This window comes from Equus caballus, chromosome 9 (assembly GCF_041296265.1).
Source record: "Equus caballus isolate H_3958 breed thoroughbred chromosome 9, TB-T2T, whole genome shotgun sequence".
NCBI classification, from domain to species: domain Eukaryota; kingdom Metazoa; phylum Chordata; class Mammalia; order Perissodactyla; family Equidae; genus Equus; species Equus caballus.
In genome coordinates, this window is record NC_091692.1 from 81571014 (window position 1) to 81589169 (window position 18156).

General features: G+C 45.6%; 1 protein-coding gene across 6 annotated transcripts in view; it reads left to right on the plus strand.

Moving 5' to 3' along the window:
* FER1L6 (fer-1 like family member 6) overlaps nt 1-18156 on the plus strand; it is a 213824-nt gene that overhangs the window by 143989 nt on the left and 51679 nt on the right. For all 6 annotated transcript variants that reach the window (XM_023648929.2, XM_023648930.2, XM_070222469.1 and 3 more), the window contains 3 exons: nt 5467-5644; nt 10077-10201; nt 16322-16456. In XM_023648929.2, the coding sequence (XP_023504697.2) occupies nt 5467-5644; nt 10077-10201; nt 16322-16456 (438 nt within the window). The remainder of the gene's footprint in view (nt 1-5466; nt 5645-10076; nt 10202-16321; nt 16457-18156) is intronic.

Sequence of the window (18156 nt, forward strand, 5' to 3'; positions counted from 1 at the left end):
AGTCTCTCTTCACATCGTATCCTTTTATGAGAACCCTGCTCCAGTTTAACCTCGTGTTAGCTATCTTTGCAGTGACCCTATTGTCAAATAAGGTCATATTCTAAGGTACTGGGGGTTAGGACTTCAGCATAAGAATTTTTGAGGAATACAATTTAACCTAATATTTATGAGCTGTATGACATTGGGCAAGTTACTTAATATCTCTATGTCTACGATTCTTCATCCGTCAAATGGAGATGGTGTTGAGGATTAATTGGACAAATGCATGTAAAGAACATGCAGTGTACATCATCCAGGGTCATCATTCAACAAATGCTGGCGTTCAAACAAACGGACATCCAACATCTAGAGGATGTTTCTGGAATTGTGTGCTCCCTTCTGTATGTGATTCTCTTTGTTATTTTCTGTCACTTGTGTAAAATGATTTTTAAACCCACCCCTGTAAAACTGTAACTGAAAAAAGAAATTTTCACCCAAGTTACTCGTCACAAATATCAGAGTTTTTCTTTAACTTTCTCCATCTAAAGAATTCTGGGGTTGCAAGAAATACTTAAAAATAGTGAATCATTTCAGAAGGCCTTGTGCTAAAAATACGAGAAAATCAGTGTCAAGTTACTCCCTCCTAAATATTTTGATGTATCCTGGCATTATTTAAAATTAGGACAAAGAGCGGGTGTCAAATACAGCCAAAGGGTGGACATAACTGGGAGTGCAGAACCTTTGCCCCGAGGTCTGGGTTTACTTCTGTATCTGAATTTCCTTTTGCCACTGGGACTGCTTTGTGTGACAGCCTTCTGAATTGTGTTGAATTCAATTGAACCGACACGATGAAAGGTCTTGCTGAGATGATTTAGCAAAACCATTTTCATTTCTGTTGTGATGTGTCACCTTTGATTGCCACTTGCTCCTTCCGCCTCCCTCTCTGACCCCTGCTCCTCACTGAATTGCTAAGTCTGAATAAGTACGAGCTGTACCAGGGGGACAGAGTGTTCACACACCTGCCATCCACTCTGATTTTGTATCTGGGAATTAGGAAGTGCAATAAGACAAAGCATAGAATGTAAATCTATAAATCTCTAGGCAAGACTCTTCTCGAAGCTTATTCTACGGGACATCTGTCCTTTGAGTGCCTCCATAAGCATCCCATGTTCACACGTTTGGGAGGTTGCCGTGGTCTCCCTCTCTTGGAGTTTCTCAGTGCTCGTTTACCAGTAGAAGGCTCTGGAAACAGCTTTAACTTTTACAACCCACATTTGACAACCATAATCATCTAGCATACCTATTTATAAATTTTAGGAAACTACTGTTTCTGGGGGTCCCATTTGGGGCATATTAATCTAGAAGAAACAAGGGGGCCTCATCTGAAGTCACATGGTTACGTAACAGTAAATCTATAACTGCAAGCAGGGTTTCATGGTCCCTGGTTCCATGATTTTTCTTTTTCTCTAATTTAAATCTATTGGTAATGCTACTAAAAATGCTGGAACGAAATTAGACCTAATTGACCAGCCAAAAAAGCAAGAGTTCTCCCTTTTCAGTCTCATCCCCTTTCCCTAGTGGCCGAAGTGGGGAACAGCATGTTCATTACCAAAGAGAAACTCATCCTGTGGGAGGAGCTGGGTGCACTTAGAGCCCAGACAGAGGGTGGTGCTTGATCTTCCTTTTCTTTTCTGCTTGAGTCACCTCTCTGTGCCAAGTCTGCCCCTGTAGACTCCAGAGGCCCCTTCTCAGTCTCGTCTCCACCTCTATCCTATCCTCTGCTCCACACCGGAGTCTAGTCTCTTATTCTCCAACCTCCAGTTTTCCATCCAGCTTTCCCTCGGATGCAGTAGAAAGTGGTGGCTGAAAGACACCCTTCTGGGTCTTGCCACAAAATGAAACCTCCACGAAGCAAACAACCCTTCCTCTGACTAATATTGATTGACCAACTTCAGCACAATTTGTGTGAATTACCTTTCTCTCCTTTTTATGGTTTGCCAAGATTTCCTCTTCCTTCTAAGCCAGCTGGCATTCCTGAGGACCCTGGAGGGGGGTGGATGGGGCATGAGAGACGCTAAGACTGTAGCATTTTGTCTCAGACAATTTTTATACTTTGATGATCATAGATTTTTGATGCACTTTTGCATTCTTTAATTATTATTATTATTTTTTCCTACCTTACCATGCTACTCTCAAAAGGAAAGAAGTTGCTGTGGTTGGTCAGATTTGAGGAGTACATGAGAAAGACAGGAGAATGGGGAAGAGAAGGAGGCAGGGGAAGACACACCCAGGCTGGAAGTGCAAGTGAAACTAAAAATGGGATGCTGTTTCTGAAAGCACCTAGCAAGGTGCTCAATAATGCCGTGTGAGTTCCAACATGGACACTTGAGTGAGAGGCTCTGTGTTGTCTTGCAAGCAGTTTCAGTTTGTGTGTTTTTAAAAAGATGTGTAAGCTGCAAACTCAGGATTATAGCAGTGTCCTCATATAACATTGTCACAAGATGTTAGCTGAGTTTTTGGTTCTAACCATCAATTCACACACCCATGTTGTTTTCATAGCAGTAGAAATGAATGATGTTTTTTGTTGTTGTTTTTGTTTTTGCTTTACTTTAAGAAGCAAAGGATATCAGATCTGCTTGGGACAATGCAGCATCGTTAGTTAAGTTTCGCTACTTCAGTTCTTAAAACTGTGGTCCGCAGACCAGCAGGATCAGCACCAACAGGGAGAAAGGCAGAATCTCAAACTCTACCCCAGACCTATTGAGTCAGAATTTACATTTTAACCAGATGCCCAGGCCGTTCACATGCACTGACACACACATCAGTGTGTGAGGAGCGCTGGCTAAGAGTCTGGGCTCTGGAGCCAGGGTGAGCAGGGTTGAGTCTTGGCTCTATCCCTGCCTCGCTCTGTGATGTTGGACTATTGCTTAACCTCTCTGAACCTCCTTTGCTTCATCTTTAAAATGCACATAATAAAAGTATTTATTTTATAGTCATCATGAAGATGAATGATAGCCTGTGGCTTGCTTTTTTTTTTAGAGATACAATGCAGTTTTTGTCTTTGTTTTATTTTTTTAGGAAGATTGACCCTGAGCTAACATCTGTTGCCAATCTTCCTCTTTCTATTTTTTTCTCCCCAAAGCCCCAGTACATAGTTGTATATCCTAGTTGTAGGTCATTCTAGTTCTTCTACATGGGCTGCCACCACAGCATGGCTTGATGAGCGGTGCGTAGGTCCATGCCCAGGATCTGAACTGGCGAACCCCGGGCTGCTGAAGTGGAGTTCACGAACTTAACTCCTCAGCCACAGGGCAGGCCCCGTTGTTAATAGTATGCAAGCAACAGGACATTCTGTGTGAGGGAGGAACATGAGGGCAGAGCCTGGGACAATGCAGTGCTCACCATGTGTAAAATATTATTATTAGAAAAATAAATACATAATTTGACAAGTATTTACCGAGTTCTTCCTGGGTGCCAAGGGCTTTTTTAGGTATTGGGGGCATCACTGTGAACAGACATAAAAATCCCGGCCTTTGTGAATTGGTGTCCTGGTGATGTCTACAAATGGCAGAGGGATTGCTTTTATTACAACAAAATAACTTAGGCTTTCAACAAACGTTTGTTTTATGGAACAAGTGCTAAATGCATTTTAGCTCTTATTATTATCATTATAGAAGTGATGAATTGAGGATTATTTGTCTTGCCATAGTTTTAAAAATTCTGAGTTGCAGAGTGGTTGTTTTTACCAACAATAAAATGAACTTTTTCTTTTTAATGCTGAATAAGTAATGGCATTCCACTCCCCAAAGAATACAATCCAGACTCCTCCACAGAACGGCAGGATTCTTCAGCCCCCTCGGCGTCAGTCTCTGCCCCAGCTCTTTCTTTTCTGAAAGCTCTTAGCACATCCGTTGCTGGCACAGAGTAAGCACTCAGTAAACGTTAACCCATTTAACCACTCTTGCTGCCCCTGTATCTTTGTCCACACACTGCCCTGTTCCTGGGATGCCTTCTCTGCTGGTCCAACTCCAGAGTACCGATCAAAGCCCAGCTAAATATTTGAATCTTCAAGAAAAGATGGAAATACCTGCTGTTACTTCTCTTCCCCCTCAGCATTTTCTCTCTTCCGCTTGACTTTGCATGCGAGTAAGTGAATGCAAGTCAGCTTCCTCGTCTAGACGTGAGCTCTTGGATGCGGGGCTGGGTCTGTGACTTGGTCCTTGTGAAGCCCTCCTGGCCCCACCCCCTCAGCAAGGCCTAGCGACACTTGTTGTAGCTGCTGAATTGAGTTGCTCAAAATCCATTTAGCGAACCCACAACGCAAGATGGAAAGGTGAACAGCTGTGCTTAATTTTGGTTCAGGGGCTCTCCGTGGGTGCCTTGGAAATTGTCAGAGCAAGCTGTAGCCTCTTGCAGTAGGATTTTGTGATTCTCTCTGGAAAAGAGGTGGTGCAGAAGAGAGGGGAAAATACTGGTAAGAAATGCTAAGAAACGCTAAGAAGAGGCACTTAAAAGAGTCAACAAAATCTGGAGAGGTAGCCACTCTCAGAATGAAGGCCTTGCTAGCAACCCTGAACGCAGCCAAGTCTGGGCCCTGGGACTCCTTGGATGGGAGCAAGAGTTCCCTTAATTCTGGTGGTGGAGAAATAAAGGAACCACGCTGCACTGAGTTGTGTCCTTAACACCTTGAGAACACGTGCACCCACACACATACATATGCATGTGCACATACACCACACACACTAATACACGTAAACACACAAATTCGAACAAGCAAAAACCTCGATACAAATCCAAGTACATTAAAGGAGAGAATGCAGGGTAGTAAGGGAATTTGCAACACGCTGCATGAGGAATGGGTGAGGGAGCTAGAGATGTTTAGTTAGGAAGAAAGAACATGGCAGGGCACGTAGGTTCCTTCAAGCTCCTGAGGGCCCGACCTGTGGAAGAAGCATTTGAATTCTTCTGAGTGAAGCAATGAGGTAGAGGCTGTGGCTGGAACTCCAGGCAGTTGGAAGTTCTGGGAAGGGAGATTTCAACTCAGTGCGGGAAGAGGCAAGCTGTGGGGGTTCAGAGTCCCAAGTCTAGACTGAGAATCATCTCTCCTGAGTTCAAGTCCTGACTCCGTCACTTAAAAGCTGAATGATCATAGGGAACTTATTTAACCTCTCTGAGCCTGAGTTTCCTCATCTATAAAACAGGGCCCATAACCATACCTACCTGTTAGGGTTAAATGATCCAGGGCTCAGAAGTGCTTAGCACAGTGCCTGTTTAAGATTCAGGCCCCACTAACCCTGGATCTGCCTCTGGAATTGTGCATCGTGGCAACTGGCGTCATTGCTCTCATTTTAGTATAAGGTAAGCTCCTGAGAACCACTCTCTGAACACACTCCCAGGTGTGTCCCCAGGAAGGACCTCTTGTCTCAAAGAGTGAGGCCCATAATCACTCCTACTAATGAGGTGGTCTTCCTTGTAACCCTTCCCCAGCTTCCTGGAAAACGGCCGGCTGGTTGGTCAGTGCAAGCAAAAGTCGATGTATACCTCTGGCTGGGCTCCACCAAACACTCAAGTGCCATTTTGGACAACTTGCCAGCAGGCTACGAAGCAGAAATGTCCTCCAAAGTGGCTGGTGCCAATCAACCCCCAGCCAACCTGCTCTACCAAGGTATGATGCCCACTGGGCAAAGAGGGTCATTGGCTTCTGAGAAAACAGTGAGGAGGGTGACATGTGTGAATTGTTTGCACATCATTTTAGGATCAACTTATTTGCTTTCTTTGAATATAGTTTCTAAATTTTCTTCCTTATCTTCCGATGTCCTATCTAAAAAGAATAAAGTGAAGTCATTAAACACACCTGGAATAAAAATTCGTATTTTTCTGTTAATGGAAAGAGAACAATTTGAGTTTCTTTGTAGGCAGACTATGTAGGTTAAGTTTGCATTTTTAGCAAAAGATGTCTTTTAAAGAAACATCAGTAAGTTCTTGTGCTGAAATGACCTCTGAAATTAAAGCAGGTTTTCCTTTTACATGGCTTTTGGGGTTTTGACCCATAAACAGCAGGCAGTTACCTTTCCTGGTAATGACCCAAAGGAAACTGGTAGCATTGAGGTCACTCATGTTTCTCTAGCTTGCTTCTTGACCTGGCTGCTTTTAGAAATTCAACATACTTTATGTAATCCTTTCTCCTATGTAGATGTTTTCGATGAGGGCCATCGTGTTTATATTTTCATATAATTCTGATTTTTATTATATGTAGTAATGCGTTACAGTTGCATTTTGCTTTCTGTTTCCAAGTGGCTTCAATTTGCAGGATCTCCTGCTGCTGAATTCAGACAGAGTAGACTGCAGATTACCTTTACTTTGTCTGAAGTTGAGTTTTGAATTGAGTGTATTGGAAACACTGAATAACTGCTTACACACCCAGGTTTCCTGTGTTGCACAAGGCTCCTGGGATGTTGGTTGACCTTGACTGCCCGTGGAATCTAACTGGCTCAATGGTTAGAAAAAACAAGGTTCTAGAGATGTTTATCCAATGGCGCAGCTCATGGTTGATATGCCCAAGGTCAATGCATAAGAGCAAGGAAAGCTCAGCCTTGTCTTTTTAGAAAATGCATAGCCCCCCATGTGCCGAGCATTGTGCCCTATATTCTATACATAAGATTTATTTCTCACATCAACCTGGGTGGCTTCTTCATTTTATAGATGGAGAAAGGATGTATCAGAGATGCTTAGAAACTGCCCAAGATCACACAGTTAGTAAATGATGGAGCAAACCATCTCCAGACCCTGCTTTATCTCCACTGCTTTCCATCCTGTCTTTAGAGAGTTTCATCTTTGGATGAAAAATACCCACATCAAGTTATCTTTGTATTTCTGTAGACACTGTCTCTAGAGACCTAAGGTCCACGGATGTATTTGCTGTCCCAGCTACTAACAATTCAGAGGAGAGCAAAGACTCTTTCCAAAGCTCTCTGATCCTCTGCAGCATGTTGTTTTCATGCAGTGACCTAATAAACTTCCTCCGCTGTGCGCTGACACTGATGGCTTTGGCTGCCTTCCACACCTACTGGAGAATTTTGCTTCTTCAGTCATTTTGTGCTTCAGAAAATCTCCATTCAACCAATAATTATTTTGCACCTACATATGGCAGGTACAGTGGGAAGACTAGCGGGGGATGTGGAGTTGAGTGAGAGGTGATCCGGCCCTCAAGTGGGGGCAACTAGACATGTCTCTAATAACCACAAGTGCAAAGTGAGCCTTACCACAAATGACCGGCCACGAAAGTGTGAGAGTAAAGAGGAAGCTGACTTGATTAGTCTAAGGAACAGAGCTGGTAAGACTCTAGGTTTCAGAAAATCAAAAATTTAGACTAAGTAAATAGCGCCCCCTGGAGTTGTGCAGCATACCGCCTGTGTGTCTGCAATTGGGACCTCTGCTAAAATTCTGGGATTGGTCAATTCAGGGGCAGCTGGTTCTCAGGGGATGAGCCATGCCCAAGTTCACTCCCAGCTGCGGAATTTCCCAAACTAAACCGCATGTTAAGGAACATGTGGGCTCTCTCTAGACATAGACTCCGTCAAGAAATTCCTAAACCTTCTACTGAACAGTCCATTGTTTGTGGTCGCCATATTAAGGCTCTCTCTCGTCAGCAAGTCCCAGTCTGTCCACTTCAGGGTGTTTTTGGTGTACGTGGAGGTGAGGATGGGGGAGGACTTGGAATTGAGGCTGAAGAATCACTTCTCTGGCTCCCCTACTTGATCAGAGCTTTAAGCACTTTGTGCTTGAAGCAGCTGGACTTAATTCAGGAGTGTGCAGATTTCAAGTTTTTAAATCCTTTGCAGGCTCAGAATGGGAACTGTTGTGGTTGCTGCATTCTCAGGCTCCACATTGGTCCCCATGTAGGCAGACAGTGGCACGGGGTAGAAGGATGGAAACATGTGCAGGCATGATGACAGACAGTCAAGTAAGGAGCTATCTTTGGCACCCGCTTCCTTCACTGCCCCTGCTCGCCCTGCCGGTCAGGAGCCAAGTCCTGTAGCACCCACGGCCGCAATGTCTCTCTCTTCCCCTCCTCATTTCAATTTCTTCCACCACTGCATGGGATCTGGCCCTAAAACTTCCCACCTGGATGGACAGTGTGGTCTTCTTCTTGATCCTCCTGCAGCATCTCTTCTGTCTGTTGCATGCTTGACTCACAGTTTCATTCCCCTGAAGCTTTGCTCGAATATCATCGGCTCCTGGGCACAGACCTTCAAGAGGTCCCCATTACCTGTTCAATTCAGGCCTCAAAGACCCACGGCAATGTGACCACAACTTTCTGGGACCTCATACTTTGGCCAAACTAGACTCATCCTGTCCCCTACGTGGCCTGGCATTTTTGTCCTCATCTTTACTTACCCCGCTCCAGCCACTTGGAGAGCTCTCCACAGCCCTGCTCACCCCATTGCTGCTTGTCAAATGCTGCCACCCTTTAGGGCTCTGCTCAAAGGGCAGTACCACCTCCCCTAGAGTCTGCCTCTTTTTATTTGAACGTGCTTTGGCGAATGTGAATTTTCCTTTTGTGCGCACGTATTTTCGTTTTACATAAGTAGTATTGTTATGTATCTCATGCTGTTTTGTCCTTTTCTATTAAGCTCTGTATTGTTGAGAGCCACCTATTTTGCTCTGTATACCTCTAATCCATTGCTTCTAACTGCTATACCAAGTTCCCTAATGTTCTTCCTGTCCACTCCCTGAGGGACACCCAGGTTGCCCCCAGCTGTCCACCATTACAGGCCACATTGTAATGAGCAATAGTGACAGCCACACCAGCATCTTCACACCACTTTTAAAGTTCTTCCCATGTATCAGGCACCCGTCTTAGTCCTTCAATCCCCTACAATCCCCTACGAGGAACTATTATTACCTCCATTTTACAGATGAGGAAACAAAGGCACAGAGAGGGTTAGGAACTTGTATGAGTCCTCATATGGACCTGGGTGCTATAAGCCTATGAGTGGCATTGCGGCGGGGCACAGGGTATTTGTACCCTTAATTGAACTGAGTAGAGCTAGTCAAGTTGGTGTGCAAGAGTTCCTGTATCCCAGTCCCATGTCAACACAAAAACACGGATACACTAAACATGGTACAATAGTCACCTTTGGGAGAGACAAGGAATGGGGATGAGTAAAGGGGTAACGGGGAACAAGTCAATAGGACAAACAAGAGGGGCCTTGTTCATAAAGTCCCATGAGCCAACGAATAAAGGAATATGATTAACTCAGCTCTGTCTTGGGATTCCCCCACTGAATCCTGGTCTGCCTCCACCAGCGGCCCTCTCTCTGCGTCCCAGCCCATCAAACAGATGTGCTCGCTCTTGCCTTCAACTCCCCATCTCCTCTGCCTGTATCTCTCACAGGACACTTAGCTCTGTGATTAAGATGCTTGTCTTATCTTCTGCCCTCTCCCTGGCCCTCCCCAAGGCAGGGGGCTGTCTCAGCTACTTCAGAATCCTTAGAGACCAGAACTGTATCTGGTACACAGCTGGAGCTCAAAATGACATTGGCTGGCTGAATGGATGTATGGATGCATAAATGATTCAAGCTTCTATTGAATTTATTGAAGCAAAAACTATTTGTGGAGCAGCCCCTTTCACCCATGAACACACACACACTCATGCCAGCAGAAACAGAGAATTACTAGGAAGTTAAATGTGGTATTTTAGAAAGAGAAGGTGATTTTGGCACCTGACAGAAATGAAATCCAGGCTCTGGCATTGGTTAGCTCTGCAAACTTGGAAAAGTATTTTAGCCTTTTTGTGAGCCATTTCCCTCGTCTAGAAAATGGAGATAATTATGTCTGTTTCACAGGGTTGTTAGGAAGATTAAAAATCCACAATGTGGTGAAAGCACAAGGAGACTGCCTGGCCCCGAAACTCCCATCAATGTGACCTCTCCGCCTTCTCCCCCGCTGCCATCTCAGGCTCGGAGGTGGCGGTGCCATGCTTTCCTTGTCTGTCTCTGGATACGCCTGCAGACGCACATCGCCCACAGACACCCATTCACACACTGTTCTGGAACAGCCCGCTAACGCCTGTCCCTCTCCATATCCATCCACAGACCGGCACGTCTTCCAGCTGAGAGCGCACATGTACCAAGCCCGGGGCCTCATCGCGGCTGACAGCAACGGACTTTCAGACCCCTTTGCCAAGGTCACGTTCCTTTCCCACTGCCAGACCACGAAGGTAACCGGGGAAGCCCATCCGCCATCTTCCTGCAGCTCACAGCTGATCCTCAGCACAGCCCAGAAGGAAAGAATAGGGGCTTGTTGCAAATAGCTGTCTCTGGGTGTGTAGGTGTTTCAGACTCAAAAGCACGTGTGCAAGGAAGGACCGACACGGGGAAGGTCTGTTGTTCCACTGTGATCCATTGTCCTGAAGCCAAGAGAGCAAGCACCCGAGATCAAGAAGAGTGGGAGGGAAAGAGAGATGAGGAGGAAAAGCAGAACCTGGCTCCTAGAACGCCTGCGGCAGTGCTGGGCACAGGGCCGTGTTCAATGGGGAAGGAATGAACGACACAACAGCACACAGACAGCCCGCATGAGGCTGAGGATGCCATCTTTACTGAGGGGGCTTCGTGGGGAGGAAAGTTTTCCAGCTTTGTGGTCAGAAAGTCCTAGACTTTGCACTGTCACAGCTGGGGGACTTTGCACACTTTCAACACCTCTGTAATTCAGTGTCTCCCACTGGAAAATACTATTCCTAATAGATGTTGTGGGATTAATGGAGACGGAGCTATACCCGTTTCCTCTGTGCTTTCTCCCTTTCCTGCACCCTGAGTGCTGAAATGTGAAAAGGGCTCCTAATTAGCAAAAGTCCCTGAGGCTGCCGTTCTCATTAGATCGTGTTCTCTAAGGATTTACGCTGTTCTCTGAGGATTCGCTGTTCCGAGAGGGAAGCTCAGGAGAGGATTTGCCTGTCTCTGAGAGTTCAGACAAAGAGGACACAAAGAAACCTGAGGTTCCGTTCTAGCTCATCCACTTTCTAGCTGCATTTACTCACTAAACCTCAGTCTGTCATCTTAAGATAGGGCTGTTGTGAAGAAGTGAAAAGTTAAATGTATAGGGTGATCGATGAATCGTGGCCAATACATTGGCTCATGTGATGAGGGCTGACATTTCTCTCCAAAGTGACGCCCGTGACCTGGGAGATTACGTTTTGATTTGTGACATGTAGACCAAGATGATAATGTGAACCAGTATCTGGTCCATCTCTCCAGCACCTGCTGGGTTCCAGGGAACAGGGGGAGGTGGGGACCAGCCCCTGCCCCTGCATCACGTATGATCTGGGTGTGGAGGTAGGCTGTCGTCTGGACAGACAGTTAGCTATGCTGTGATAGACCCCATAGTGATGGGCCTCCCAGAGGCACGTGGAGGGCTCAGATGGATTATCTCTGTCTAGGAGGGAAGTTGAACGAGATCTCAGAAGGAAAGTGACTCCATCCTCACTTAGTAAATGAGCATGAAAACAAGAAGACTCGAGGCTTCTTTCTCCTTCCTGCTTTGAGAGGTAGAACCTAGCTTGGTGATTAGGAGGGTGGACTCTGGAGCTGTATTGCCCAGGTTCAAATCCAAGCTCCTCCGTTTATTGTCTGTGTGATGCTCAGCAAAACCCTCTTTGTCCTCAATTTCTTCATCTGTAAAACAGGGATGATGGTATTGCATATATCTCCAGAGGGTAAAACACCCAGGACAGCACCTTGCTTAGAACAGCTTCTATGTGACTGCTTGTTATTACTGTCACTGAGGCTGGCCACCAGAAGCAAGGGGCATTCTGGAGGGTGGACCCCTGGGGTCCTCCCCCGCCTGCCACAGCTGTGGAATTCCAGCCCTTAGAGGTGATCTCAGGGCCCTGGGTGTGCCGGGGGGCTGAGCGAGCTCACTGGGCTGCCATGTGATTATCCTTCTATTTTGTATCTCCATACAGTATCTTCATTTGATTTAGACCCATATCTCAAAGGAAGAGGTGACGTTGTTTATCAAAGAATCATTTGAAAGGCACAACAGGCTCTGTTGAGCCGTAGACTTTGCCTCCATACTTTTGAACCAAGCACCTAATTCTTGTTAATAATAGTAGCTGTCATTTATTAAAAGCTCCCCACATGCCAGGCATGATGCTAAGCACTGAGTATGCATTGTTTGCTACATCTCACTGCAGTCCAAGGGTGGATGCTGTTAGCGTTCCCATTCTGCAGATGAGAAGGGTCAGGCCTAGAGATGATTTAAGCAGAAGATGGTGGAGCCAAGATGGGTACCCAGGTTGGTCCAATTCCAAAGTCACCTGGCTTAACTACTACCCTGCTTCCATTTTGGTAAGAAAGTGTTGCAGTTTCCCTCTCCTGTTTCAGTGTTGTGCTGCCTCAGAGGGACTGGTCTGTGTGTGACATGGACCCCTCTCACACTCTTCATGATGGGGAAGCTGAGCCTGGGAACCCCTGCAGTCATAGGTGAGCTCTGCCGGTCATCTGGTAGCGCTCATCTGAACTGACCGCATGGAGCTCAGGGGGAACAGTCTCTGAAGGGCTTGTCCTGCAAACTAATCCCCTATAAAGTGACTTAATGGCCTGAAATATTTCAGAAGGAGAACCCAGTTGTTCCAGACATCACTGAGGATGCGGGACTTAGAGATCCTTTGGCAATGGAAGGATAAAGGAAAAGGTAGACAGCTCCCAAAGAGAAAGGCTTTGGCAATAGAATGGGAGAGGGACTAAGTGGCACAGAGGGAGCCTTAGAGGAGAAGGGGAGGCTGTTAAAGGATGGAGAATGTGGAACTGAGATTTCACACAGTCATGTTGATGCTGAGTCCTGAGAACATGGACGGTCTCTTGTTAGACACAAGTACCCCAGTGCACCAAGACTGGCACATGGTAGGTTTCAGTAAATGTTTACTTGTTTGTAAAAAAGTGTGTACAGGGTGGAGTGGAGTTGGGGGCGGAGGGGAGGCGCTACAAGCACTTATTAAGCAGCAGCTGTGTGCCAGACACTTAATATGCTTTATCTCAGAAAATGGTCATAACAATTCTACAAGGTAGGTGCTAACCCCATTGAAATGAGTAAAACTATGGTTCAGAGAGGTTAAATCATCTGCCCAAGTTAGACATAAGGCAGGGGATGAAACTAGGGTTCCATTCTAGGGGTTTCTGATTCTAAAGCCATGTCCCAACCATGGAATCTCACTCCTTCTTCAAAATGGCAGCTAAGTGTTACTAGAGACTCCAAGCAATGCCATTTAACATGATTATAATGCATAACTCCTTAAGGAAGCCCTGAAAAAATGAGGCTAGTGTGGGCACCTTTGTAGAAAAGTAGTAGAATGTATTTTTGTTTGGGTGAACGTTTTAATACCTCTTCAAGGTGGCTGCACGGTCCCTTTACTCTTGGGAACAACTCTGAGGACAGGCCAATACCCACTCATTCATTCATGCAAGTAACTGTTGAGCACCTGCTCATTTATTAAAAGCTCACAGGATGCTGTGTTAGTGCCTAATGCCATGCCTGGGACATTGTGGGTCCTGAATAAACATGTGTTGAATGAATGAATGAATGAATGAATGAATGAATGCTGGCCTCTGGAATCTCATCAAGTGGCACTTACGGCCCACAGTGCCAAGGAAGCCATTAAAATATCTCTATAGGAAAGATGCCGTGAGCATCAAAAATTGCTTTGGTGCCACACTGTTGGGTGCATGCTACAAAAGAGATCACATTTCTATTTTAAAAGCAACGGAAGAACACCTGGTTCTTTGCGATGTCGGTCATCAACGCAGGGTAACTTGGCACTGCAGCTCCATAACTCCCCTTCATAGGTTGGTTGAAACCGTTCTTTTCTTGTTTAAAAAGTTAAGATTTTCTCTGAAATGTTATGTCAAAAACCTCACTGTGTCTGAGGCATAAAATACTCTAAAAGCAGGGCCAGCCTGGTGGTGCAGCGGTTAAGCTCGCATATTCCACTTTGGCGGCCCGGGGTTTGCTGGTTCGGATTCTGGGCGTGGACCTACCCACTGCTTATCAAACCACGCTGTGGCAGGTGTCCCACATATAAGGTAGAGGAAGATGGGCACAGATGTTAGCTCAGGGCCAGTCTTCCTCAGCAAAAAGAGGAGGATTGGCAGCAGATGTTAGCTCAAGGGTAATCTTCCTCAAAAAAAAAAAAACAAAAACCCCAAAAAGCAGGAAAGGAAAGAAATTGTGAAAAGCACAATATTTTTTATGATTCACATAAAGAAGAGCAATAAAACGTTCTTTCGTGACCACAGTGAAAATGATTTAATGCTGTGACTAGTGACGGCTCTTGGTATAAAACTCTGAGCTGACAGTTTATTTGGGGTCTGGAGCCTAAGCAGTTAGTCCAGGCCAAATCTGTCTCAGATCCCCTGGAGTGAACAGTCAGCGGTGAGGGGGCAGCTACCAGCATCCACTGTGTTGTCTGTTAACCTGTGAAATCGCTCATGTGTCTACGCTGCCTGGGAGAGAAGGAAATATAACAGTGGCCTCTTTCCAGGACTAGCCTCACATATTAATGGGGCAGTTTCTGCCCAGGTGCAGAGTCTACCCATCCTGAAGCAACCCCGGCCTTTAGCTCTGTGAAACTGGCATGTTTCCAAACATCCAATGAAGTAGAGGATGCAAGCCCAGCTCCACCCTCCCTTCTGAAGGTACCACTTGCATGGCCCAGCAGGGGGGCTGTGAACCACTTCTAAGGGAGACACTCATGGTTCTGAACCAATTATGCAGGTTGTTGTCCTTCTTTGTCCTTTGGTTTCTCCATCTGTATAACGGGTGCAGCCAACTATCAATGTCACAGTTTGCTATGGTAGAAAGAAAAATGTCGTACAAAATGGTGAGAGTTATTTTGAAGACCCTGGTCAGTTCAATGCAGTCAAATAAATATCCACAAAACAGTAAAATTCGAAATAAGAAATAATAGATTCAAACCTCACTTTAGAGTATTGAATGACAAAATTTTATTTGCTTGTAAGTGAAGAATCACTAGATGCCCCCCCATCCTCAGTTTGCCCTTCCATAAAATGGAGACAGTGTTAGCATCTACTTGGTGAGGGCGGTTGAGGTTAGCAGCCTGGGCTTGGGTGCCAGAAGATTCAGATTGAATCCCAGTTCTGTTGCTTGCTGGCTCTGGACAAGTGAGCCTTGGTTTCCTGGTCTGTAAAATGTGAGTAGATAACTATATCCTCTGCCCAGAATTGTTATGAAGTTTAAATGAGACGGTGCATGTAAAGTGCAACAGCTGGCACATAGTCAGTACGCAATAAAGGCTAGCTAGTCTTATCATCACAACACCACTGTGAGGACTGAGTTGAAATTATGTATGCAAATAGGGTGTTAATCATTGCAGGAGCTCTGCTCTTGAAACTTATGTAAGCTCCTCCAGTGCAGGACCTCTGCATCCCCCAGCATCCAGTACATAGCAGTATATCGCTCGGATGTTGAATGAGTGAGCAGTGATGACGAGGATGTGTTCTCTTTGCCCTCCATAAGTAAATGTTGAATGAATGCACCTTGGAGCCCCTACAGCCCAGTGTAGGGGAGGAAGACATTTCCTCTTCCCAAATGTGGGTTCATCTGGCCAGAGAACGAATTAAATTCACATGAGACAGAATAGCAAGAGAAAATTAAACAAAGCTTTATGAGGAACCATGGCCCGGGGCCTTTCTTCCCGAAGGAAGAAAGGGCACTGAAGAAGTGGGGTACACAGAGTGGTTATATACCCCCAAACAGGGTGTTTCACATGTGATTGAAATATCCCTTTTACAATAGTCATGAGGCTGCTCTGTCAGCACAGCTTTTGATGGAAACGGCAGATAGGTCTGCTGTCTCAATGAATGCCGCGGGGTGGCAGGTGTGTTGCCTCGGGCTGGGGGGTCACAGATGAGCGCTGCAATCAGTTCCCAGCCCGAAGAAAGATGCTTAATCTTTAAGGAGGTGCCAACGTTGGGAGGGGGAGGGAAGTCAGTTACAGGAGGTTACCAGAGAAGCACAATAAAATGCAGATTTTAAGTCCTTGCCTTGGTATTGATTAAGAGTTTCTAGAGAGAAGGTCATCTCCTTTCTTCTTCCTGGTACAGAGAGGGAGGCACCTTTTACAGATAGAGATTTACCTTATAAATGTAAAGGTGTCCTAACAAAGGGCAAGTTCCATTCCTCAGAGCCTCCTTCCCTGTCCCAGTTTATCAAAAGCAATCAGCCTCAAATAATCCTGATGCCAAAGAGACATATCTTGGGGTGGCCAATTTCAGGTCCCTACACCAGTCACGGGATCTTTTGCTTTTCTTTCTGCCCCACCTTCCAGATCATTTCCGAGACCCTCTCCCCTACCTGGAACCAGATGCTGCTGTTCAATGACTTGGTGCTGCATGGAGACCAGAAGGAGCTGGCAGAGTCCCCACCTTTAGTGGTGGTGGAGCTGTATGACAGTGATGCGGTGGTGAGTGTCCCCGGGGCAGTGCTAAAAATGCCACATTAACTGACTGACTTTATTTAATCAGCCGGGATTCTAGATGCACCTGGAGGTAGTCCTGACCTGGGAAAACAATGATTTACAGAACCAGGAAAATTGGTGATGATCATTTGCTTTACTAAAGGGTTTTTCACTTAGATTTCCCTCTAGATAGCAATTAAAATAGCATCTGGTTCACAAAACTTCAGTCGAGGGCCAGCCCCATGGCCTAGTGGTTAAGTTCAGCGTGCTCCACTTCAGCGGTCTGGGTTCGGTTCCTGGGCATGGACCTACACCACTCATTGGTGGCCGTGCTGTGGCGGCAACCCACATACCAAAAAGAGGAAGATTGGTGCAGATGTTAGCTCAGGGTGAATCTTCCTCAGCTAAAAACAAAAACAAAATTTCAGTTGACACACACTTCTTAAGAAATATAATTATAAAAAGCAACTGGCAGTTCTATCCAGCCTCCAGCTAGTTCCATGTCCAAGCGTTGCTTAATAAAAATGTCCATGCCTTTTGAAACCAGGAGGTGTTTACTGGTCTCGCCTGGCTGGAAAGAAATGGATGGCTATTGTCATCAATTCAGCATTTGTAACTGGATCTTTTTTCTTTTTTGGTTATTGCTTCCAAGCCCTGAAACAATGCATTCATCTCTATCCCATTTCTGTTATGAGGTTGACCAAACCTCTTCCTTTCCGAAGATGTCTGAGTTCTGAAACACTGGGCAGGTTCAAAAACTTCCTGGAAGGGTTTTTTAAATTCCTAAGGCAAATCTTCTTTTTTAAGTTAAGAAGTCTAAAATAAAAGGCAAAGGGTTATTTAATTTTTTTGATGTCTCTCCATCTTCGGGTGGTTGCGGAAGCACGAATATATTAAGTACAGCTTTTCCAAGAAGCCTTCCGAAAGCCTCTCGCCTCCTCAGAGCATCCTGGCAGCTCTGACCTTGATTCAAGGTCAGGAGGAAATTGAGATGGGAGAATTATAGAAGGTGAGCAGGGACCTTGGAGAGCATGAAATCCCCTCTTGCTTCCTAGAGGAGGAAACAGAGACCCAGAAAGGTCAGATGCCTTATTCAAGGTCACAGCTAGCTGGAGGCAAAGCCAGGACTTGAACCTAGCCTCCTGTCCCATGTCCACCTCTTCCTGTACATGTGGGAGTGGCTGGTGGGACTGTGTCCCTTTAGACACGCACACTCTCCTTCTCCACGTCACTCTTTCTGGGCCCCATTTCCCAATTTATAAATTAGGGCTAGATGTATATATTTATGGAATATGAGTTCTACTGCTGTACATATAGTATAGATTTTCTGGAGAGAAGGCCACAAAATAAGTACCTTTTCTGTTTTATCCCCAACAACGTGGTTCCAATCCTGAGGACTTGTTATTTGACAATCAATAACGACAATCAAGCATCTCTGAAAGCTCCTCCTAAACCGACTCTCTGGACTACGTGGATTTCCCTTTGCTGTCCCTTGGCTTTCCAAACTCCTTCTAGACCCCCATTCCATGTTGCCTCCCAGCCCCCACCCCAAGCCAAACCCTTCACAGAAAAGTCAAGCTTACATTCTCACATAAAGGAAAAGGAAATGTAGGACAGAAAGGAAATATGAACGTTTTGCACTTTCCTCCTGGAAAGATACATGTAGACGTGCAAAAGGTTCTGCTTCCACCTGTGGGCTGCCGCTG